The sequence below is a fragment of the Gracilinanus agilis genome, chromosome 3 (assembly GCF_016433145.1).
Source record: "Gracilinanus agilis isolate LMUSP501 chromosome 3, AgileGrace, whole genome shotgun sequence".
In the NCBI taxonomy this organism is placed as follows: domain Eukaryota; kingdom Metazoa; phylum Chordata; class Mammalia; order Didelphimorphia; family Didelphidae; genus Gracilinanus; species Gracilinanus agilis.
Window position 1 is genome coordinate 157,559,807 of NC_058132.1, and position 25,408 is coordinate 157,585,214.

The 25,408-nt window shown below is 36.5% G+C and overlaps 1 protein-coding gene across 1 annotated transcript in view; it reads left to right on the plus strand.

The window, feature by feature from the left end:
* Window positions 1-1,381: 1,381 nt before the first annotated feature.
* Window positions 1,382-25,408, plus strand: part of PRDM10 (PR/SET domain 10) — an 83,015-nt gene continuing 58,988 nt past the window's right edge. The window contains exons 1-4 of the mRNA XM_044668977.1: window positions 1,382-1,450; window positions 10,177-10,341; window positions 12,422-12,481; window positions 23,102-23,204. Of these exons, the coding sequence (XP_044524912.1) occupies window positions 1,382-1,450; window positions 10,177-10,341; window positions 12,422-12,481; window positions 23,102-23,204 (397 nt within the window). The remainder of the gene's footprint in view (window positions 1,451-10,176; window positions 10,342-12,421; window positions 12,482-23,101; window positions 23,205-25,408) is intronic.

Here is a 25,408-nt window from a genome sequence, read left to right on the forward strand (position 1 = left end):
TTTCTTCCTCAGATTTGAACTAGTATATAATAATTCATTTCATCCAGCATTTATTGAAAACATTCTATGTTCAAGGTACTCTGGATAAAGAGGAAAAAAATAGTGAAAAAAATAAACCAAACAGTCTGTTCTCCCAAGAGATGGCAATAGTCCTTGAAACTAGCTGATCTTTAACCCTAGTTAAAAATCCCAAACAAACCAACCCTTGCTGAAAGCAGTATTAAATAAAACAAATCAATGCAATAAGATAATTTTGGGAGTTTCCTTATGATGGGATTTAACGTGTATCTTAAAGAATACCTTTTGAATGTCATGGAGTTGTGATGAGCTCTTTTTTTAAAAGTTTCTTTAGTGCTGAAAGGTACTCATATGTAAGAAGTCTGATGGTATAGAGAAGTAGAATATTCTTTGAAGAAATCCTATTTTGGAAAATTGTCTTTAAAGTCAATGACACATACTTCTAAATATCCACTAGTGCCAGGACTTTGTCCTTAGAGGATGGAAGTTTGGAAATAGTGGAAAGCTTTCATCCATGTTTATTGTATAAGCTGGATGATCAAGCTGAATAGTACTGCTTTTGGTGCCAATGAATGAGGGTCAGGGCAATGTGGTCTGTTGAATAGAGAAACCTGGACTTTACTCAGAAGATTACAAGGTGCTTTTATAAGTTTCAATATTTTATCATCATCAGAAAGGAAGAAGAATGACTTATAAATGAAAAATCATCAGAATGGAAGAAGAATGACATAAATGAAAATGTGCATGGTTAACTTACTTATTTTGCAAAAGGAAGGAATCGATACCTAGAACAAAACCAGTTTGCAAAACCTAGAAAAGATCATTGTATTGAACAATAAATCTCACATAGATGGATTTTAAATAAGGCTTTTGATGGAGTTGGACATGAAATACTCTTCCAGTAGAGTGTGAAACAAGTTTTACACTAGCCTACTCCAAGTTAACATTCAATAATTCCAAGTCTTCCCTCACTTTTCTTCTCCTTTGATTATCTCCATTGTGTTGTACACTTTTGGTGAAGGGAAGGTCAGTCAGGTCTGGGAGGTGACTTAAAAAGTTTCTATTTTTCTACCTCTTTTCTTAGATGTGTTCTATAAATAAGACTTCTCATCTCTCTCTCTCTCTCTCTCTCTCTCTCTCTCTCTCTCTCTCTCTCTCTCATTTTGTATTTGTTTACAAAGACATAATCTGTTGAGATTTACTAGTCTACTTGAAGTCTTAATTCCTTTTCCTCTTTCTAGGTACACTAAAGGCGGATCACTGGATCTTCCATGATTTAAATATATGGCAGTCAAATGAGGCTTTTCTGCCTAATGTCACTCTAGGTGCCAGCTGTCCTGGAGTAACCAAAAAAAGCAGTGAGATGGACTCCAAAGCCGAAGGTTCACAGGTGTGGTCTGCATCTGCCGAACATGAACAGAATACTGCACAGGTGAAGCAAGTACTTCATGGTTTTGGTATTATGGCAATTTCTTAGATGGGTATAGTGGCATAATTTATGTTAAATGAAGAATTCACTATTTGTAGAACTGTCAGTGGTTGTGTGCAGTTCTGTCTTTGTAGCCACCCATGACACCACACTGGCATTTTGTTTAATTCTGCCTTTCTATATGTACGTTCTCAGGAGTTTTTACTTTGGTTTGTTACCTATTAATGACAGTAAGATCTTCACTTTTTACATACAAAATCCCTTTACAGAAGTCTTGTCTCTGTGGCATGAAGGATCCCTTGGGTTCTGCAAGGCTATTCCAAAAGAGTGCAAGCTCAGGCAGGCCTAATTTTGGGCTGTATGTCATTTGATTTAGACTTTCCTTAAGACTTATTTTAAGGTTGGTTGTAGTGTTAACTTTTTTTTTCTTGTAGCAATTTTCGAAGATTATGTAATTAGTCACCAAACGGTTTTGATATACATTGGTGGTGGGAATACCAACACCAAGAAAATTGCCTATAAAGTATTGAACTAAATATAAAGATATAAGGCATGACTGTGTAAATTAATGTGCCTTAAAAAAAAAACCTATTGGACAAACCTGAACGTAGGCATTCTAAGTGGGTATTACCCACTTTATTATTCCAGTAATGTTGCTTATTGTTCAAAGCGTATTTGGAAAGCTGCTCTTGAAAACTTTCCTTTTGAGGGGCAGGATTTGATTTTTTGAAATAGTTGAGAATTTTTTGTGTCAGTTTTCGTGAGTAAACCTGGTGATCAAGCTGAAAAATAATGTTTTTGGTAAAAAATGAGATGTTACTCCAAAATAATGCGATGAGTTTTTTTCCCCTAAGTAGTGCCCTGTCCTTTAGGCAGTTTTAGAAAATATTTTGAGCAATAGTAGTAACATTAGAGTAAGTGTACCAATTACTCTGGTGACAGTTTTGGAGAGAATATGATAAAAAATTAATAAGAAATTATAAATACTAACATGTTTGTTAATATCAATCATATCATGCTTGCTTATTTCGTACTATTCACAGATCTTGTATGAGGTAGTAGCCAATTTCTAAATGGTTGAGAATCAAACTCATGACTTTTCTCTGCCCTTTTTCTACTTCTAGACCATCTTTTTCTCTCCTATTGCCTATTAGTTGTGGGTAAGCAGAAGTCCTTGTGGCAAACAGAACTAAGTAAGCTTATTGTCATATTCCTTTCAGGTTTAAAGACCTGGAAATCTACTTAAATTTTAAGGAAAGCATTTCCATTTTTTTTCTATAACTCAAAAGTCTTGAAAATCAACTCTTATAACAGTTTATTTTAATAAACACCTGTTCTCTTCTGGTTGCTGAGGACATAGAGATACAAAATATAATAAGGCAGCATTACCTCCTTCTTGGCATTATTTGCCTTCATTATCCCCTCTTTCCCTATTGAAGTCAAAGAGAGGACTCTGCCTAGGAGATGCTATTAGTAGAGATTCTTTCACATTAACATTTTAGTTAGAACCTTGGAACCAACTTAATCTTTAAAATTCTCCCTAGATGGTGGTCTGCAGTATGGTTTGCAGATTTCTGCTTCTCCCTCTTCTTGTGATTCATAATTGTCATCTACCTAGGGGAAAATTCCTGACCCCCTTCACTTTCTCATCCCCATAGGCCCAGCCCAAGTTCTTCATAGTCTCTTATCCATGTTTGCTCTATCCCTCCTCTGTTTCTTCTGGAGCCTCACTTTATCTGTAACACATTTGCCTCTATTCGTCAATCTGTTCCTCTTGGGCATATATATATGCCTTTTAGCACTAGATGTAACCTGGCTTCCTCTTAAAAACAACTCATCCCTTGCCAGTCTGTTCTCTTATCCTGTTATACTATACGATTCTCCAACTCTTCCCCCTTAGTCTCGCACATGATGAGTTTGAGATATTATGGTACTTTTCCTCTATTGTTCTTGAAAGTGACCTTCCTTTTACCATCATTACTCAGCAACTTCTCATCCTGTATTCAAGTTCAAAGCAACCAATTATAAAAAAAAAATCCCTTTCCTTTCTTCTTCAGCTACCTCAATACATTGCTTACATTCTTTTCTGTCTTAGCTCCAACCCCTGCCTCCATCCTCGGGAACTTGGGTCACAATTATGATAAAGATTATATAACACCATTCTCTTAGTCAGCTTCCTCAATTCTTACCTCTTGTCTTCATTCTCTCTTAGCCCTCCATAAGGGTAGATAAAGCTTATACTTAACATCACTTTAAACTCTCTGATTTCCAAGATTCTGACTTCTGAAATTCTCATCTTTGGTCCATAGTGCTTTATCTTTCATTTCCTCACTAAACTCCTTTAGAATCTCTTTTCTGTCTTCATTGTAAACTCTGGTCCCTGAATCTCTCTGGTATATTATCCCAGTTCTGGCTTCTTTTTCCTCTCTTCATAGTCTTGAATCCCTTGTCCTGTTGTCATTCTGCTGCACATATTTTTCTAATTTATAACCCTGCAAGATCTTCTCTATCAACCTTTTTGCTCCTACTCCTAGGTTGCTAAATGCTTCTGGGGGAAGTGACAAAACACAGATTAGTAGGGCCTTTAAAAATTGCGTTATCTCGCTTCAGAGGAGCCATCCTAGGAGTTGGTTTAGTGTGTCACTGTTGGACTCCCTAGCAAACTCCCTCTACTGTATGTTCTAAAACTATCCCCTCAGATTCTCAATTGTCTCCATAACCTTCTTTGTCAACAGATAACTTTACCTGTTTTTCTGAGAAAATTCATACTTTTCATCACCAATTCTCTCGTCTTGAATTCTTTGATATCAGAATTTCTCTGCATTTTTACCCATCACTCTTCCAACCTCAGAGGATGTTGTTGCTATTGCTCAAGTCCTTGTTGTTATTGCTCAAGTTTCTACTTCTGCTCTCGATCCCTTCCTTTCTCATCTTCTTGGAAAGTCGTCTTTTATTACTCCTCCCTTTCTTTAATTTCTTTTTAAGTACGGACTCCTTCCCTTCTGCTTATAAAAATGTTCAGATTTCTTCTTTTAAGGACTAAATGACATTATTTCAAGTTCAGCATGCCCCAAAGAGAACTTATTATCTTTTCTTAAAAACCCACTTTTCTTCCTAACTTTCCTGTTTCTGTTGAGGTGCTGTTGTTCTTTTAGTCACCTAACTTTGCTGTTTCAGGATCATTTTCAATTCTCAATTCTATCTTATTTGCCCTATGCAGTCATTTGCTATGTCTTGTTAATTCCATGTTCACAACATCTTTCTATCTCACTTTTGCTTCCTTTTCTCCCCTAACATAGTCATTATGCTAGCTAGCTTAGGCCCTCGTTTCATTGCAACCTTGAATATTTTAGTACACTCCTAATGGGTCTTCCTGTCTCCCTCCCTCTCCAGTCTGTCTTGCACGTAGCTACTGTTCTAAAGCATGTGTTCTGAGCTAATACTCCTCTCTTGAAAAGTTTCTAGTCATTCCCTCATGCCTCTTGGGTAAAATAAAAGTACCTCTGTTTGCCATTCAAAGCCCTTTACAACTTGGCTCCAGCTTATTTCCAGGCTTATTGTACTTTACTCTTCTTCATGAAATATATGTTCTAGATTTGGAATTAGATGGGACAGCAAGTTGGTGCAGTGGATAGAGCGCAAGCCTGGAGTTAGGAAGACTCATTTTCTTGAGTTCTAATCTAGCCTCAGACACTTACTAGCTTTGTGACTCTGGGTAAGTCACTTAACCCTGTTTACCTCAGTTTTGTCATTTGTAGAATGAGTTGGAGAAGGAAATGACAAACCACCTCAGTATCTTTGTCAAGAAAACCCTAAATGGAGTTGTGAAGAGCTGGATATGACTGAAATGACTGAACAACAAACTGATTTAATCTGTGGTTTTTTAATCCCATCTCCCATCTTGATGCCTTCTCATAACTGTCCTCTCCTCTGGGCTCTTAGAATCCTAGCTCCTTTCAAAGTTCACCTCAGGGATCCCCCTCTACTGCTAATGTCCTACTGCCCCTCCTTCTCTGTCTACCCCTCTGGGAATTGTATATATTTTTTCATTATTTGTATCTGCAGAAGCCACTAGGCATAATGGATAAAGATTCATATTGACTATGTGACCCTGGGCAATTCACTTACCACCTCAGTGTTCTAGGCAACCCTGTAAGGCCACAAATTGCTGAAAAGTTGCATTGATAGAGGATATTCCCTCTCCTGGTGCCATCGCAGCTGCATTCTTATTCCCTATCTTTGTATTTATTCATGTGTGGAAGTTGTTTCTTTCAATGAAATATAAGCTCCTTGAGGGCAAGGGGCTATTTGTTTCTGTCTGTATGTCCTTACTACCCAGCATGGCACCTGGTACAAAGAAGGTGCTTAGTAAATGGTTGCTGATTGATTGAACTGATTTTTTACCTCTGTTCTTTATCTTCTCTCCTGCTTCCCATTTGTTTCTCAGCCCTTGGCCATCTGGCTCTGACATTGAGGACTTAGAATGGAGCTTGAGGTCACCAGTGACTATGAATTACTAAAGTTTGTGGCCCTGTCTCTGTCCTGTCCTTTCTGGCCCTGTCTGCAACCTTCTTTGCAGATGATCTTTTCTCCTGGCATTTATTCTCTTTCCCCTCTGACTTCTGCTTTCTTCAGTTTCTTCTCTTATCTGTCTGAGTTGTCTTTCTTGTTCTCCTTTGCTGGTTTGTTAGTTGTTTTCCTTTTGTTCTCCAAATGCTGGTCCCTAGAGGACCTCTCCTAGGTTTTCTCTTCTTTTCTCTTTGCGTTGGTAAACTCATCTGCTCTCATGGATTGCAGTTCAATGGACATTTAAGTAGTTAATTTGTGCAAGGCACTGTGCTGATTGCTAGAGGCATTAAAACAAACAAGTCTCTTCCCTCAAAAAGCTTAGGTCTTATTTTTTTTTTCAAAACCTTTAATAATTTAATGCTTCCCACAGCCAGACCTCCTCTCAGGGGCCCATTCTGCTACTATATATCCATACTACTGCTTTCTTCTTGAACTCCTTAATGCTTCAAACCCTGTCTTGTGCTCCTAAGCCCCTGCCTCAGAGTACTGGACCTGCTGAGTAGGAAGGGGGAAGGCATCTGTCAGAATAGGCTGAGGAAAAGCTAACCATTTTATGCTTTACTTGATTATTGCCACAAAATAGAGGCCTCCCAGATCTTTTCCCCAAATTTCAGTTTTTCCCCTGAACTCCAGTCCTACATCTCTACCTGTCAATGGGACATCACCCAAACAGCCCACCAGTACCTTAAACTCAACAAATGTAAAACTTTCTCCTTAAATTTATCCTTCTTACAACTTCCAGGTTTTTGGTGATAATAATATTATCTTCCTAGTCAACAATGCTTAAACCCCTGCTGCCATCTTTGACTTTCTTCTGCCTTGCTTTGCCAAGCTGTCAAGTTCTATCGATTCTGTGTCCACAGTATATTTTGGATCCTTTTCTCTCTGCTAATATCACCACTATTCTAGTATTAGACCCCAATACCTTTTACTTTACTTTATTTAAATTAAAAAAAATTTTTTTTCAAGAAAGCTTTACTTTCTGTTCTAATAACAACTCTATGCAAAATGAGGTTAAATAACTTGTCCAGGGTCACACACAGCTAGGAAGTATTTGAGATCTGATTTGAACCCAGATATTTGAGATCTGATTTGAACCCAGACCCTCTTGACTCCTAGGCCTGGCACTCTATCCATTGTACTACCTAGGTAGCTGTCCCTACCCCATCACCTTTTAAACCTGAACTATTGTAGTTGCTTCTTAACTGGTCTTACTTTGTTCTATTTCACTTCACTCCAATCCATTCTTCATGTAGCTGCTAAAATAATATTGCCAATGTATGGATCTGAATGTGTCACTCCTCTGCTCAGAATCCTCTAGTAGCACCCTGTAATCTGTGAGATAAATTTGACTCCTGACCTGTACCTTTAGGGCCTTTCACAGTTTGATTTCTGCTTAGCTTTTCAGCCAGATTTCAGGTTCTCTCTAATTAATCTATATATATATATATACATATATATATATATATCTTGTTTGTATGTAGTTGATTGCATATTGTCTTCCCTATTAGTCTGGGAGTCTTGGAGAGCAGGATTTTTTTTTTTTGCCTTTATTTGCATTCCCAGGACTTAGCACAGTGCCTGGCACGTAGTAGGTGTTTAATAAATGCTTATTGACTGATTAATTCATGCCCTTTACATTCTAGCCACACTGAACTATTATTAGGTAGAATATCAACTCAAAATATCTTTTCTTGCTGGAGTACATTTCCATAGATCATTCATAATGTCTAGAATGTATTCTCTCTTCTGAACCACCCTCTCAAAATCCTTTTCTTATTTCTCCTTCTTAAGGCTCAGCTCAAGGGCTACCATCATTGTGAAATTTTTCTTGATTTCCTCAACCGACAGTATTCTCTTCCTTCTTAAATTTTCTGGGAGTACTTTCTGTTTCTGGACTTATGATCTCATCATATTATACCTTGTATTATTACATTTTTATATCTCATAATACTGTATATTTCCTGAGATATTTTTAATTTTTGTATTCCAAACTCTTAACAAAGTGAGATACCCTACTTTCGCCCCACTTCCCTGTTTTGGGTGATTTTACTGCTACAGGGAACTCCTGGTGAGGTAATTTCCTTTACCAAATGTTGTTGTTGTTTAGTCATTAAAGTCTTGTCTGATTCTTGTGACCCCCATTTGGGGTTTTCTCAGCAAAGATACTGGAATGGTTTGCCATTTCCTTTTCCAGTTCATTTGATAGATGAGGAAACCAAAGCAAACATAGTTAAGTGACTCGCTCAGGATCACACATCTAGTAAGTACCTGAGGCCATATACTTATCAACTTGGGTCATCCTGACTCCAGACTCTGTCGTGTGACCACTGAACCACCTCGCTGCCCCTTCTACCAGTGGAGACGCAGCAATTATTCTACAACTTATAGTTTTAGAGAACCATCCAGGCCACGAAGAGGTTCAGTGACTTGTCTAGGACCATGTAGTTAACATGCACCAGAAGAAGGATTTGAATATGTATCTTCCAGCTTACAAGGCCAGTCTCTATCTACTATTCCATCCTGCCTTTCTGAGCCACTTGGTGGGTGATTATGAAATGTTTCTTGAATTGGATCATTTCTGCTGTGGGAAACTAAACTGGAGAATCAAAGTCCATAGATATCAGAAGAGTCAAGATTTCACCTAAGATCCTGACTTTGAATGACCACATGGATGATTTCTGTCCTAAGTGTATACTTTGGGGAGGGTTAGATGGGAAGGAATGAACATTTAGTAAGCCAGGCACCATGTTAAGTGCTTTACAAATATTAGCTCATTTAATCCTCATAACTACCCAAGGAGGTAGGTGATATTATTATCTCTACTTTACAGTGGAGGAAACTAAGGCAGACAGGTCTCACTCAGAGTCACATAGCTGATAAATGTGTGAGGCCGGATTTGAACTCAGGTTTTTTCTGATGTCGGGGCAGCTAGATAGTACAGTGGATAGAGTGCTGGGCCTGCAGTCAAGAAGACTCAACCTCCTGAGTTAAAACCCAGACTCAGACACTTACTAGCAGTATGACTTTAGGAAAGTTCCTTTACCCCGTTTGACTCAGTTTCTTCATCTGTAAAATGGACTGGAGAAGGAAATGGCAAACCACTCCAGTATCTTTGCCAAGAAAACCCCAAATGGTGTCATGAAGAATGGGAGACAATTAAAACAACTGAACAACAACAATAACTTCCTGTCTCCAGGCCTGGAACTCTATCCATTGTGCCATCAGCTCCCTCTCCTTTGGGCATGGGCTTGTGCACATGTCAAAGATCAGTCTTAATGTCAAGTTTAATGTCACCCTTAAGAATTAAAGCTACATAATTAAAACCAGACTTATACTTTTAGGTCTTTGATCTTTGGGAGGCTCTTTTCATTCTACCTGCTGACAAATAAAACAACTTTGAGAAATTTACTCTCCAAACTCTCAGATATACTCTCTGCACCTTTTAGGTTATACTTCTTTGTTGGATTTTTTGGTTTAATTTTTATTTTAATTTAAAAATTTTTATTTATTTTTTCCATATCATTCAATTTTATGTGTGTCTGATCTTATAAAACCAAACCTCCAAAACATAAACTGAAATAAACAATTGAAAAATTGTATGTTTCATTTGTATTTTGACTCCCAACAGTTCTTTCTCTGGAGGTGGATCGCTTACTTTGTCCTAAGTCCTTCAGAATTGTCCTGGATCTTTGTTTTGCTGAGAGTAACTAAGTTCTAGTTCTTTGTTTTGATTAGTTCTAAAGAAACTCTACTTATGCCCCAGTTGTAAGGCCTTTAAAAAATAAAGTGATCCTATAAAAATATATCCCCAAGTTTTGAAATAAGGAATCTTATGTTTTTAAGGGAATTTGGTCCTGGAATCTAGATACAGGATTCTATCCATCAGCCAAATCTTCAGAATTCTCAGCAGGTGTTGGCTAAGTCTACAGTTTGGGGTGCAGTGGATTTAAACTAGTTAGTTGCATAATTTAAAAGAGGGAATTCTCTCTCAGTTTTTTCCCCTCGTCTTCTATTTATTACAGACATAGGTTCATCAATCCAAGTTCTTCTTTCATTAGTCCTACTAAGCCCAGCTATATACAGTACATGGTTGGTAACATCACTTTATGAAGATGACACTGGTTGCAAGAATATACTTGTCTGCTTTATTCCTCCAGGTGCACTTTGTCCCTGAAGGTGGAACGGTAGCTCAGATCGTGTATGGTGATGATCAGGACCGTCCACCACAGCAGGTGGTCTACACAGCAGATGGCGCTTCTTATACTTCAGTGGATGCTCCAGAGCACACACTAGTTTATATCCATCCTGTGGAAGCCACCCAGGTCTGTAAGATAGAATTTTTGAACTTTTCCCCATTGGCCATAAGGTAGAAAATGTAATGATTATTTTTCTTTTGGACAACTGGTATTCAAAAACCCCAGGTCTACAAATGTCTGCATAATTGCTTTCAAACAGGTGAACAGAGAGAGCATGCTGTTTATGTATAAAATGTTCATTGAAGAGAATGACAATGATGAGACATCCTATCAAACTCTGTGGGATGCAGCTAAGGCAGTACTCAGGGGGAAATTTATATCCTTGAGTGCATGTATTAACAAATTAGAGGGGGAAAAGATCAATGAACTGGGCATGCAAATTAAAAAACTAGAAAGGGAACAAATTAAAAATCCCCAGCTAAAGACCAAATTAGGGCAGCTGGGTAGCTCAGTGGATTGAGAGTCAGGCCTAGAGACGGGAGGTCCTAGGTTCAAATCTGGCCTCAGACACTTCCCAGCTTTGTGACCCTGGGCAAGTCACTTGACCCCCATTGCCCATCCTTATCACTCTTCCAACTAGGAGCCAATACACAGGAGTTAAGGATTTAAAAAAATTAAAAAAAAAAAAGACCAAATTAGAGATTATAAAAATTAAAGGAAAAATTAATAAAATTGAAAGTAAAAGAACTATTTTTTATGAGTATTAGCAGAATTGTAACCATCTCTGTTGCTTGTTATGCTGGCTCATGAATACATTCTTAATCCAGGTGGTTATCAAAATAAATAACCATTTCATTTGCCCTTAGACTCTAGTAATATTAATTTTCCCTTATGGAACATTCAACAGTGAGCTCAAGTTGCTCCTAAGAAGAAAGCATGCTGTCATTTTCTAGTGGGACTCACTTAATGCAATACTTTTAATACTCATAAAAATAAAACAGGCAAGACTATGTCTTGAGCACTTCTGCTTATTCTTTTTTTTTTTTTAAATCCTTACTTTCTGTCATGGAATCAATAGTATGTATTGGTTCCAAGGCAGAAGAGTGGTAAGGGCTAGGCAATGGGGGTTAAGTGACTTGCCCCCAGGGTCACACAGCTAGGAAATGTCTGAGGCCAGTTTTGAACCTAGGACCTCCCATCTTTATGTCTGGCTCTCAATCCACTGAACCACCAAGCTGCCCCCCACTTCTGCTTATTCTTAACCTTTACTGTTTTTAATGTAACATAGTTTATATAAAGACTGTCACTTGTCACACTTATTGTTTTGTCTCTTTATTATTGTATAATAATATCCAATGATAGAGGAAAAATCTTTACTAGTTCCCTGAATTAGGACTGAATCATAATTCTTTTCAGGTAATATTTGTTGGTGGACTCCTTATTTGAATGAGGCATTAAATATGGGCTTTCTGGTTTGGGTATGGAGACTCCTCTCTTATTTAAAGGTATCATTAAATATAGGCCTTGAATTAGAGATGTAGATTTTAGGTAAAAATAATGAAGACATTTTTAATTATTAGAGTTGTCCAGTAACCACATAGGCTGTATTTTTAATTAGATAGTGAGTTTTATGCCCCTGAAGGTTTTCAAATAGAGGCAAGATGATAATTTATTGGCTTATATATATGGTTCATGCATTGGGCAAGGAGTCAAAGAGTCTGTGACTTCATGATCAACTGTTATAGCCATTTAGAATTTTTAAGGAAGAGTAGAGCTTTTAATGAAACTGCCATGCCTAAAGAATAACTTTAGTATCCTCTCCCTGACTTCTCCTCAGTTACACTTTCAGTTTGATGTGAACTGATTTGCTCCTTCCTGTTTAAAATTGTTGTAAACCTTTTAATTAGTTGCCACATTTAGGTGAGGTGCAGAGGTGGCTTTACTTGGGCGTACAATAGTGACATGTGATATTTAGTTTGAGATAGTCATCTCATAAAATCTCTTTGGAGCCACCCGAATAAAAGGTTCTAGCCAAATGCCAGATTGCTATCTGTCTTATTTATTCATGGAGGATTATGACTGACTATGGTGAGAAAGAACTGTCCCAGGAATTGGTGCTTAGCATAGAGTAATTTTCACTGTGGGGGTTGTATGTAGGTAATCTACTTAGAGATCTGTTTGATAAGTATTTTTCTCTTTTGTCTAGACTCTGTTTACAGACTCGGGCCAGGTGACTTATGTCCAGCAGGATGGCACAACTCAGCAGGTAAGAAGGTAGCTTTTTCCTTTTGCTTCTGAATAATCCAGTTGTAACTGCCATTCCCTGATTTGGCCTACTTTTTTCCCCTCATACATACTCGGTTCTCTAGGTCAGAGATGTCAAACATGTGACCCAAAACAGTTCTGAGTAGGGCCTCAACCAGATTAAAATGTAATTAGGAAATATTTAGCAAAATAAACATACAATAAAACATGGATAATATCACATTTAAAATTTTATATTTTAGAAATATATCAATATTTGGCCCACCGGGTTATGTACAGTTTGGGGGCCTCATTTCTATTTAAATTTTACTCCACTGCTCTAATTGTTTATGATATTCTTTTTTACTAATTACGTGTAACAACAAATTTCCATGCAGGAAGCCATCAAAGCCATGACGTTTAGCACAGCTAGTTACCAGCTCTGACAATCCAGAACAGCAGGTTGTCGGGAGGATGGAAATTCCACTCTCAGTTTACCCTATGTGATTCTTTTTACAGTGACATTCACTTGCATTGAAACTATTGCAATCAGTATCCTTATTCAGCCCCAGGGAGACACAGAAAAACAATACAGGTTCATGGCAAAAACAACCACAGTCACAGACTACCCACTATCCCAAAAATAAACCCCTAAACAAACCCTAGAGTACAGAAACTTTCCCTAGAATAAGCCTAGCAAAAAAATAGCAGTTAGTGAGTTAATGCAAGTTTCTAAATTCCCCAGCAAGAAAGTACCTGGCCTGGGTTTGTTCCCAAACTCCCACAGACCAAGGAAACAGTGAAACACAAGATAAATAGGGGAATGATAAATTAGCACAGAATCACCCTTACAGAACTACATTCTTATTAACCCTATAGCAGAACAAACAGCAAACATACTTTTAAAAAAATAGAGAAATATGAAAGAACATAATGGGAACAAAATTTAGACCAGACTGATATTATTGTATCTGATTTGATGTTATCAACCACCATAACTATCTCCTTGATTGATAATAGGTATGAATAGTATAACATAACAATATACATGATTTAATTAGTTAAAATATAATTAAATATTATGCTTAGCTAGGAAATGATGTTCTTGTACCTTACAGACGGCTGAAAATAATAAGTTCTAACTAAGCCATTCCATAATGAATAATTCTTGACAAGCTTTCTCCTTTGTTTAACCACAGTAAGATAATTAGTAAATGCCAATCATATGATGTTTCAAAAGTTAATATGTGATTTTGAATGTATGGGAAAATCAAAACCTGTATGAGATCATAAAGAAAAAAGGGTATAAAAATAAAAATCAGCAGATGGCAAGAGAGAACAGCCTCTGCAATTCCACTTGCACTCTGGCTTGTTTTCATTTCATTTTCACCATGTCATCCCACCTCCAGAGACCCTCCCGAGTGAAGAGTGGGCTCTTCCCATTTCCATACATGTTTTCTTAAAAAGAAAAGTATATATATATGATTGAACTTATCCCTTCCCTTCCCCCTTCCAGTGCAGGCAGGTGATTCAATCCAGGTTATATGTGTTTTCTCATGCAAACATATTTTTGAATTGTTCATTTTTGTAAGTGTGTAATCTTATAAAACTCAAACCCCAAAACATAAACCCAAATAAACACTATATTAAAAAAATTTTTTTAATAAGTTCTTTAGCTCTTTCAATTAAATCAGTCAGTCAGAAATTAAATTCCAAGTTACCATCCTTAAAATGGCATGTTTGAACAGCTTTGGAATATGATGGTATAGTTTAAAAAACTAACCAATAAAATGGCTTTTGATTGATGCCTCATGAAATAATTCTGAGTTTTGAGAATTCACTTTGCATTTTAGAAGCACTTTCAGAGTGGTATTCCTTTTCAAAAGAACCAGCTTCTTATTAATATCCTACACATAAAGCTCAGAGTCCCAGCTTTCACCATTCTTTTTGCTGAAAGCATGGGGTACTTTGTTTCTAAGGCAAGCACAAGGTCCCCAAAACCTGATTTGTTTTCCTTTGCCCACATACCAATAGAATGTATTAACTCTGGGATTTGGGGAGTAGCCTATTTGAGCTTTTCCATGGTGTGAAACTGATTAGAAGAAGCAGCATGAAAATGATTGTGAAGATGCAGAGGCTAGATAGAAGTCTTAGTCTAATGGGAATTCAAGCTAAAAACAAATACTTTCATTTTAAGAGGTACAGTACATATGCAGTACAGCTACCAAATATCTTGGGTGGCTGGTAATAAGATTGGCTTATTAGGTTAGGTCAGATTTTGGTGATGTGCATTTTCCCAAAGGATTTTGATGCCTTTATTTTCAGATTTAAAGGATAAGGAAAAAATGATCTTGAATATAGCTATGCTAGTCTGTGATAATCCTAAGGCCTTTAAGAGTATTGGTTATTGCCTGAATTTATATGTGGTCATGTGTGACTGAGAATTTGGGAGATCTTGTTGAAGGCAACTTCCCAGTGGTCAGAAACTACCACTTTTTCTCCTATGGATGTTAGAAAATACATATACATTTTATAATGAAGTCTGAAATAGTAGAAATGAAAGTGCAAGTCACTGTTCCTTTACATAAATTGTCATTGTTAGAATGAACAAGAAGGATAACAATTCATAAGTCCTGGGTCAAGTGTTTTCCATGTTTGATAGCAGATTTTGCAGATTTGGGTCGGTTTATAATTTTCTTCAGGTTTTGATTGATGGCTTCTCTGCCAACTGAACTCAAATGATGCCTTTTGGAAACTTGTTTCTTGTGCTATAGATTCTATTTTGGTTTTGCAAAATTGAGCAATTTCTCTAGTGCTATTTAGTTTCTTTTCTTTGTGAATATTTTTTTTTAAACCCTTATCTTCTGTCTTAGAATCAATATGGTGTGTTGGTTCCAAGGAAGAATATTGGTAAGGTCTAGATAATGGGGATTAAGTGACTTCCTCAGGGTCACACAGCTAGGATATATCTGAGGTCAAATTTGAACCCAGGACCTCTTGTTTCTAGGCCTGACTCTCAATCCATTTGTGAATTTTTAACATTTAATATTTCTATTTTTTAAAAATTCTTACTAGACAATCTTTAAGACATTTCTTCCATGCTTACTCTTTTCATAACCTTCTAAGACCACTTGCTTTTCCATTTGAAAGGGACTCAGAGAGAAGTTTTTCTATAGAATTCAGATCTATTGAAATTTGGCATTTTCCCTTCAGAATCTTCTGGATTTTGGCCTTTTTTAGCTTTTCCTTTTGATCACCTGACAACTTCAATACTTGAATGATAGATGATTGATCAGCTTTCCCAAATTTCTTTTTTTCCCCCTTTTTAAAATATTTGTGACAAGGATAGGAGTAATGTAGAAGGGTCTTTGTTCAGCTGCTAATGCCTTCCCTTTGCTTTACCGTCCATCTACTACTCTGTGTTATATTTGTACCTAGTTATTTACTTGTTACTTACTCCATTAGAATGTCAGCTTTTTCCTTTGTGTCCTTAGTTAGCACTTAGCAAAGTGCCTAGCACATAGTAATCACTCAGTAAATGATTGTTGACTATTGACTGGTACATACATTGGGACTATTCCTCAACATTCTTAAAATTGTGTCCTCTTCAGCATAAAAAACTTCTTTGTATACTTAACCTAGTCCAACTCTTCCTACCTTTGTTTTCTTTGAAAGCCATTTCCATTTTTCCAGTTGTTATTATTCTTTACTATTTGTCCATGATTTTTCTCTATCTTTTTGATATCTCAGTATATTATGTAGATTTTTTTACATTTGCCTTCTAATTCTGCCTTTAATTTAATTCAACAGGCATTTACTTTTTCTTCAAATTCTTGTTTGGGATGTACGTATTGAAAAAAAATAAGTATTTCTGGCTCCTGAATATACCTCCTGAGTATCTCTTGGAACTGACAAAATAACTATCAATAGAATATCCATACATTCTGGTACATAACAAGGAGGACATTTGCTCCTAAGAAGTAACATGAGCTTCATTTGGTTTCACCTTGATTTCTCTGGGAATGCTTATTTGTCTTAGAAAGATTGTTTGTTGTTTCAGTAGGCATAGGTTTATTAGAGCAATTTCCTGTTTATCTCTTTCCTTTCATAGCCAAACTCCTAGAAAGAGCTGTTCGCATCCATTGCCTTTACTTTGTCTTCTCTCATTCACTTATAGCCATTTGCAGTCTTCTTTTTTCTGACTTAATCTCTCATCTACCCTTTCCAAAGTTACCAGTGATCTCTTTTAATTGCCAAATTTGATGATTCTTTAGCTCTGTCCATATCTTTCTTGAAATCTCTGCAGCATTTGAGACTGTTGAGTGCCTACTCCTTTATCTCCTCTGTTTTTCTTTGACATAACTTTCTCCTAGTTCTTTTATCTGATTTTTAATCGAGCTCCTTTAATTGCCCTTCTCAATTTCCTCTGTTGGTGTGTCATCTATATTATGCCCTCTACTTTTAAGTGTATTCCCAAGGTTCTGCCTTAGGACTTCTTTTCTTTTCTTTCTTTTTTCCTTTTTAAAAAAGTATTATTTACTTATTTATAGCATTCTTTTTTTTAAAGATTGAGTTCCAAATTCTCTCCATCACATCAGCAACTCCCCTACCCATTGAAAAGGTAAGCAATATGATATCAGTTACACAATGCCTTTACTTCTGATAATTTCTTTAGCTCCCATGGGTTTAATTATTATCTATTCTGAATGTTCTCAAATTGATCCTAGATTCTCTCTAGAGCTCCAGTCATGTATCTCCAACTGCCTATTAGTTTATTTTAAACTGGATGACATGTAAGCATCTAAAACGGAATTTATCTTTTATTCCAAACCCATTCTACTTCTGACTTCTTTTTGTTGAGGGCATCAGCTTTCTTTCTTATTCAGGTTTACAACCTCAGAATCATCCTCAGCTCTCCACTTGTCAATTCTACCTGTACAACATCTCTCCCATCTGTCCTCTTTTCTCCTCATACTCATACATCCAGTACCTTAATTCTGGTCCTTGTTACCTATCACCTTAGATTGTTGCAGTGGTCTTGTAAATAGTCACACTGCTTCAAGTTTCTACCCTCTCCAATCCAATAAAACTACTAAGTTGTTGTTTTTTTCTTTACTATAAAATGCATATTTGATGTCACTTCTCTACTCAGTAAACTCTCTATTGTCTAGAGAATCAAATAAAAACTTCTCTGTTTAGCTTTTAAAGGGGACTCAATCAGATCCCTCCTTACCTTTCCAGACTTTTTATACAATATTCCTCTAAATGTACACTGATCTAGTCAGACTGGCCTTCTCTTTGTTTCTTAAGTGACACTCCATCTTCTGTCTCTGTCTTTTCATCAGCTATTTCTCATGAATGGAATGCATTTCTTCCTCACTTCTTGTTTTCTTCAGATACCTTTTACATGAAACCTTTCTTAATTCACTCCCAGCTGCTAGTAGGTTCAGCCCCTAAACATTTATCTTGTATTTATTTTATATATGTATGTATATATGTGTGTATTTGGGGTACATATATATGTATATATTAGAAAGCTTTTAGAGGAAGACTACAGTACCCAGCACAATAGCAAGCAAATAGTAGGTACTTCATAAATGCTTATTGATTGATTAATTGATCAAGTTCCAAGTTGTTTCAAATAGTTTGTATATCTGTGCTTTGAATTTGTGTAGAATACATGATCTGGAAGTTTCTGCCTTTTTCAGTTCTGTTTCACTTGAGTTGCTATCATTCAGCACCTTTGCATTGAATAGGCATAGTTTTGGACAGCATTGGCGAAGATGTGGCACATGTGCAGAGCCAGAAGTCAAGGAGCTGCTCAGTACCCCCTCTTCTCAGGGCCTGAGGACATTTTTTTTGTGTGCCATACCCCTCTGTCCAGCCACCGAAAGATAGCATGTTGTCTCTCAACTCTCTCAAGTTATGGGGACTCACAACTTTGTATCCCTCTGGATACAAACTTGGAAAAGGTTTCCCAATGAGGGTCTCTAGAGTCATGTCCCTTTAGACTTGGAAGAAGCATTTAGAGTTTGACCAGGTTAATCCCCATCTTGATGCATATGATATTGGAAGTAACATTCTTGACAAGTGATCACCTAATTTTTGCTTGACTGCTCATCAGAAATGAGGAACTCACTTTTCTCATTAAGCAAATCCATTCTTTTATTGGACAGGTCTGATTGTTAGAAATCCTTTCCTTTTATTGAACCAAATTCTGTATCCCTGAACTTTCTACACATTGATTATTTCTCTTCTTTGGAGCTATGCAGAATAAGTTTAATCCTTCCTTCACATAACAGCTCTCCAGAAATTTGAGGAAAACTGTGCCTAGTACATAGCAAGCACTTATTAATTAATACTTGTTGATTGATTGTTTCCCCAAGTCATCTTTTCTCCAAGTTAGACACTCATATTTCTTCAACTTCTTCCTTATATGATATAGTTTTTAGTACTCTCACCTTCCTCTTCATCCTCCTTTTAACATTTCCAGCTGACAGTGTCCCTCATTAAGTAGAGTATTCATGAGTGACCACAATTCTATACTTGATAGCTGATTGGAAACAGAGTAAAATGTGACTAAGTCTTTATTACCTTAACCTCTCCATAACTACATTATCCCTAACCTCTGCTTGTATGATTGATTTTTTTAATTGTACTTTTTTTGAATTAATCTAGTCTGATTTTGTCCTCTTAAATTTTCCTCATCATTCCTATCCATTAATATCTCTAATAATTCTGACATCCGCTGGATTAGCTAGACTCCTTTTGCTTTACACTGTTCCATGCATTAATATTCTTTTGATCCTATTTAACTAGTTCTGGCTACATCTAATTGTATAACCATCTGGCCTAAAACAATATAAGAAAAGTGGCTAAATTCCTTTCCTGAATTCACATATTGTATCTACCAGTTTGATAAACCTGCCAAAAAAGGAAGTGAAATTAGTCTAGCATGGTTTGTTCTAAACAAACTCAGACTGACTTCTAGTGGTCAAAAATTCTCTGCTTATTTTTAAAAATGTTCTCCAAACCACAGTTAACAAGCTCTTCTTGTATTTAATTGGGTCTAACTGCTAAGATTACTGGTCTATTGTTTTCAGAATCTTTCTTTTTTATGAAAATTAGTGAAGCACTTCCAGTCCCTTTATTTACAACTCCTGATTGGTTCACATTTGCAAGTTCTTTGGGATTCTTGGGATGTTATTTGTTTGGGTCAGGCAGTTTGATAAATTCATTTAAAGCACTGCATTTACCTAGATAACTCCCAATTCTACACATCAAACCTTAATCTTTGCCCTCAACCCCAGTGTTACAGCTCTACTTGTTTGCTAGATATGTTGCCCCTGGTTGATCCATTAATCTCTTAAACTTTTCTTATATAGAACTATGATCTTATTGATATGCTATAGAGTGCAGATCCAACACTTCCATGCTTATACATCCTATATGACTTGTGTACATTCTCCCATAAATTCTCTACCATGGAGTTGGGTCTGCCCAACCTGCTGGGAGTCATTTTTAAAATTTCAACATTTCATGGATATTAGTGCAGCATGTGACCTGTCCCATTATTTAGGTATAGTTCTTGCTGTGTGAATATATCCATTTTTCCCTGTTCATGAAGCTCTCCGATAACATGGCATTTCAAAGAATGGGTTGTGTAAACAAAGTGGGATATTTGATCACATTCACCTCTCCATGGCTCTGTAGGTGGCTAATCAATTTAAATTCTTTTGAGAATATAGTATTCCATGATTCAGAGTCATGAAGCATCATCTCAAACTCCACATTTCTAAAAATTAAATTATTGCTTATATAGATCTCATTTTTGTTGATGACTTCACTATTCTCCCAGCCCTAATTTCAAACCTCATAGATTGAGTCTTTCTTCTTTCTTGCTCCCAATATAAAATCAATTTGCAAGTCCTGTTGACTCTTCTATAAGAATTTAATTCTTAACCTTTTTATTTGAATCTCATGCCACAGTTCTGTTGAATTTGTACTTTTTACCTTCTAGCCAAATGAGGCCACAAGCTAGGGAAGTACTGTTCCCTAAATTCAACATGCCATTTTCTGCCTCCACACATTTGCTTGGGCCATTGTTTAGAATGTATTCCCTTATCATCTTGATCTTTTAGAATCCTTCTCTTACCAAAAGGATCAGTTCAGGTACCATTTCCATCAGGTGGTCTTTTCTCATCTTGCTCACACTAATGAAATTATATGCGGTTGAAGTATTGGCATAACTATTTAGGGAGGTTCACCAACATCCACACATAGGCTTTGGTATAGTCCTGAATGCCAAACTGATACTTTGTCTTGCTTAAAGCTTTCCTGATGATCATGATTATCTTTCTTTCTGACATCAAAACATCAGTCTGAAATTTTAGAAAGGAAAATATACTATGTGACTTCCCTTGTCTTTTTTGGTTTTGTTTTATATTGTTCTAAACCTGTGATTTCATTGGTTTGAGAGGATTTCCAGGTTGGAGAGTCCCTACATGATGCACATCGCAGCTTTCTTTAACTTGTATTCTTAGGGAATTGTCTGAAATGTGGAAAAGTTAAAGTGACTTGCCTATAATTAGATAACTAGTATATGTTAAAGGTAGGATTTGAATGTAGGTCTTCTAGACTCCAAAGTTGTCCCACTTTGCTCTATGTAGTACTACTACCTCTCTGGCTTTAATAGCTAAATATTTGCATACTTAGTAGTTGTTTTTTTTGAAACCCTTACTGTCTGTCTAAGAATCAATACTAAGCATTCCAAAGCAGAAGAGTGGTAAGGAGTAGGCAGTGGGGGTTAAGTGACTTGCTTAGGTTCACATAGCTAGGAAGTATCTGAAGTCAGATTTGAACTCAGGACCTCCCATCTCTAGACCTGGATCCCAATCCATTGAGCCACCTGCTCACCCCCCTACTTAGCATTTTTAACAGTGAAATATTTGATATTAGACCCAAATCTCTATATACCCTATGGACAAAAAAGCTATTTTTCCCAAGACTTTAAAGAAAGTAAGATGAAGAATAAATACTGTTAAAACCTCAAGTCCTCTGTAATAACTAATGAAATTTTCTAAACTTTTCTCAAGTATTTGTAACCATGTTGTCAGAATTTTTTTTTCTTTATATCCTTTTATCCCTCTTGTCCTAGCTCCCCTTTTGGAAACTTAGGCTATATATTTATACTTGTCTATTTTTTGAACTTTTTCAAATCTGCTTTTTTAAAGTCTAGTGTGCCCATTTCCTTTTTAGCTTGTTAAAAAGTTTGCATGGTCACTTTCCCCCAAGGTTCTTATTTCTGCTTGACACCCCTATTCTTATTTCCATCTTTTTAAATGTGAATTAGGTATAATGTACCTTTGTTGCTTCTTCTACATTTTAAGGATGAAATCATAGGCAAGACATGAATTTTTCATATGCCCTGCTTTTCAAGATTAAAAATTAATAATCTCAATACTCCAAGGATTATTTCTTATAAGATTTAATAATAATAATTTAAAACCAATGAAAAATAGCCTCAGTAAAGAGAAAAGAAAAGTTCCCAGACTGCAACATCTGGGAGAGAGCTCCTAAGGGCAGAGTCTCCAGCAAATTTACTTCCCAAATGCCAGGATGCCAGGTGAGGATGCAACTCAAAAGGATACTGGGCAATGCATCTCAGATGCATCAAATTTCCACCTGCACAGCTTTTAGTGAAAAAAATCTATCCGAGGGAGATAAGATAGCTGAAGACATCTAATCCACTTCAGTAGAAGATAAGGTCAAGTGTAATATCTTTCCTATATAGCACATTGTCCACATTCAGGTACTGGTTTTCATAAACCAAATGTCAATTGAGAATCTGTGATTTGGAATAAAATCTCAGCATAGCAGGACCTAATAGGCCAAAGAGTCCCAGCAGTGCCTGAATAAGAATCTACTCTGCAACATGCCCAACACGTGATCATATATAGTCCTAGCTTGAAAAATTCCAGTAAATGATAATAGACTTCCTTCTGAGGTAGTTTTTTCTCCTTTCTGGCTATACCTAATTATTAAGAACTTTTATCTGACATCAGTTCTAAATCTGCCTTTTATTATCTTCCTCCTTCCACCTCATATTTCCCCAAATCTGTACATTATAATCTGTAATGATATTGGTCTTCTTGATGTTCCTCCAAGGCACTCCATTGCTTGACTCTCGGCATTTTCTCTGGCTATATCTCATACCTGGATTTTTTTCCTTCTTCATCTCTGTCTCCTGGTTTTCTTTAAGTTCCAGCTAAAATATAGCCTTTCCCAGGAAGTTTTTCCCAATCCTTTTTAATTATAGTGCCCTGTTTTGATCTCCAATTTATCCTGTATGCATCTTATTTGTGTAAAGTTGTTTTTATATGTTCTCTTTCATTAGATAGTAAGCTCCTTGAGGACAAGGATTGTCTTGTGCCTTTTTTGTTTAAACCAGTGCCTGGCACATAGTAGGTACTTAATAAATATTTATTGACTTAAACATTTAAAAAATGATGGTAAATATTTATTTGAACAAATAATAATGTTAAACTTAATAACCATCAACAAATTCAAACATTTACCTAACATCTGCCATGAGGAACTGTGCATTGGTGGTCTAGTTACAATGTGTGCATATTTGTTCAAGGAGCTCTGTCAGGAGCTGAGAGACACAGACAAAAAAGATGACAATCTCTTCCCTTCAGTTACTAACATTCTCTTCAGTGGAGATGAATTAGGGAATATTACTGGTAAATAGTTATAAAATAATTTGAGGAGAAAAGGAGCATTAAATACTAGATAGATCAAGATAGGCTTTCTGGGGCAGCTAGGTGGCTCAGTAGTAGACTAAGAGCCAAATGTGGCCTTTTTAGATGTACCCCAGTTGTCCAGCCCTTGCTGCTGTTCTGCCTTGGAACCAATACTTAGTATCTCTTCTAAAAAGGTGAGGGGAAAGGAAGGAAGGAAAATAGGAGGGAGGGAGGAAAGGAATGCTACTCTGAGTCCGATTGTCTTAGGAGGCTAGGAGTCCTAAGGAATGAAAGGGGGGGGGGGACAGGGGCAGAGCATTCCATATATGAAGAATAGCATCTGCGGAGACCCCATGGAGGCTGGAGGAGAACAGTGACTAGGCCAATTTGTGTGGAGGGCCAGATGCCTGAAGGAGACTAATTTGTAATAAGCCAAGTAAGGTAGGCTGGAGTCAGCTTGTGAATGGCTTTAAATGCTAAATAGAGGAGCAATATTTGATTCTAGAGGCAAAGTGGAGCCACTGGACTTTTTTTTAGCATGGTAGTAACAAGGTCAGACTTGTGCTTTGTAAATATCAGCTTTCTGGCCAAGTGAACTGTAGACTAGAGAAAGGGATTAACTTGAGGCAGGAAGACCAATGAGAAAACTGTTGTAATAGTCTAGTAAGAAGTGATTAGGGCCTCTGCTGGGATAGTAACTTTAGGAATGGAGAGAAGGGGATGCATGGGAGAATTATATGGAAACTAATTGAAAACTAATTAAGTATATGTGCAAGGTGAGGGAGAGGGAAGAGTAGACAATGACTGAATTTGAAAACCTAGTTACTGAAAGGATAAACATGCCCTTGGGGAGAAATAGGGACACAGGAAGAAGGAGGTCATAGTTAGAATTATCTAAATCCAAGCAGTTTGTTAGGAGGAACCAGTCTGACAGATCTTTGAGGAATCATTTTTGCACTCCTGTCTTTCATTGCATAATATAATCCTAATACTTCTAAGGAGCACTGTTCTCCCACTGATGTATTGTATAACAATATGATAGTATAGGAAATTAAGGGAAAATGACATGCTGATTATGATGCTCAGGAGTCTTCTCAATTTAAATAATGGCCTGTAGTACTGCATGAATCTAGTCTTTTTTTTTTTTTTTTAAAATAGGAATCATTTTTGAAAGGTTTACAAGTGTTACTAACTCTAAGTATCTGGGTTGATATGAGCAAGAGATTACTTCCCCCCCTCCCCCCCCCCCACGCACATTTCATGTAGATTAAAAGCATTAAAATAATTAATTCAGTTAGTTTTTTACCAACTAGATCCTCCAAAATTGATTAAAATGAATTTCTGTCTCTGGAATAATAATTTTTAATCTTCTTTAGGTTCATATCCTGAAACTGCAGGATAGATTTTAGAGCTATGTGCAATTACTGTATTCAAGCTGGAAGCAACTTTAACTGCCATTCATCCTAGCTCTCTTAAATCAGATGAATTACTTTAGACTTCCAAATTGTTTTGTTTTATTGAAAGTTTGTTTAAAGGAGATTCTAGAGGTTAAAAAGATTTGAAGATTTAAAGCCCAAATTCTCTATGGTGAATTAGTAAATGAAAAGACCTACTGTGAGTACAATTAAGGAAGGAAATAGATGTAATTTCACTTCTTTTCATCAAAGCTCCTGACATTTTTCTTGTGATGAGTGCTTTATTGGAGAGTTGGGAATTTAGTTGTTTCTCTCTTTGTAGTTTTTGGATATTTGTGGGGAGATGGAAGACTTGAGCCAATTGCCACTTAGTGGCAGAACAAATTAAATCTGAACAGCTCAGTTCTTCTCTCTATAACCCAAAAAGAATATAATCAAGCTTTTACTCCAAAAATAGTGTTTTTTATGGCTTGGGACTGAGGAAGCACTTTTTGTAACCAGATCAACAAGGTACAGTTTCTGTGTTTAAAATTTAAAAATATATATAATTCCTTTTTATTATGAACTTTACAAACTTCAACAAACAAATATTTCCATATAAAAAGACAGAAAAGAGACTTGTATGTGAAAATGCCAATGTCATGTACAGATTTTTTTAAAAGTATATATCAAATTTAAAATGATAATTCCAACACTTTCACCTATCTGGGTCTCCTTCTGAACTCATTTTTGTTCTCTGTATTGTAATGTATTTCATTTATGATTTTTTTTTTGCATTTGACTCCCTTG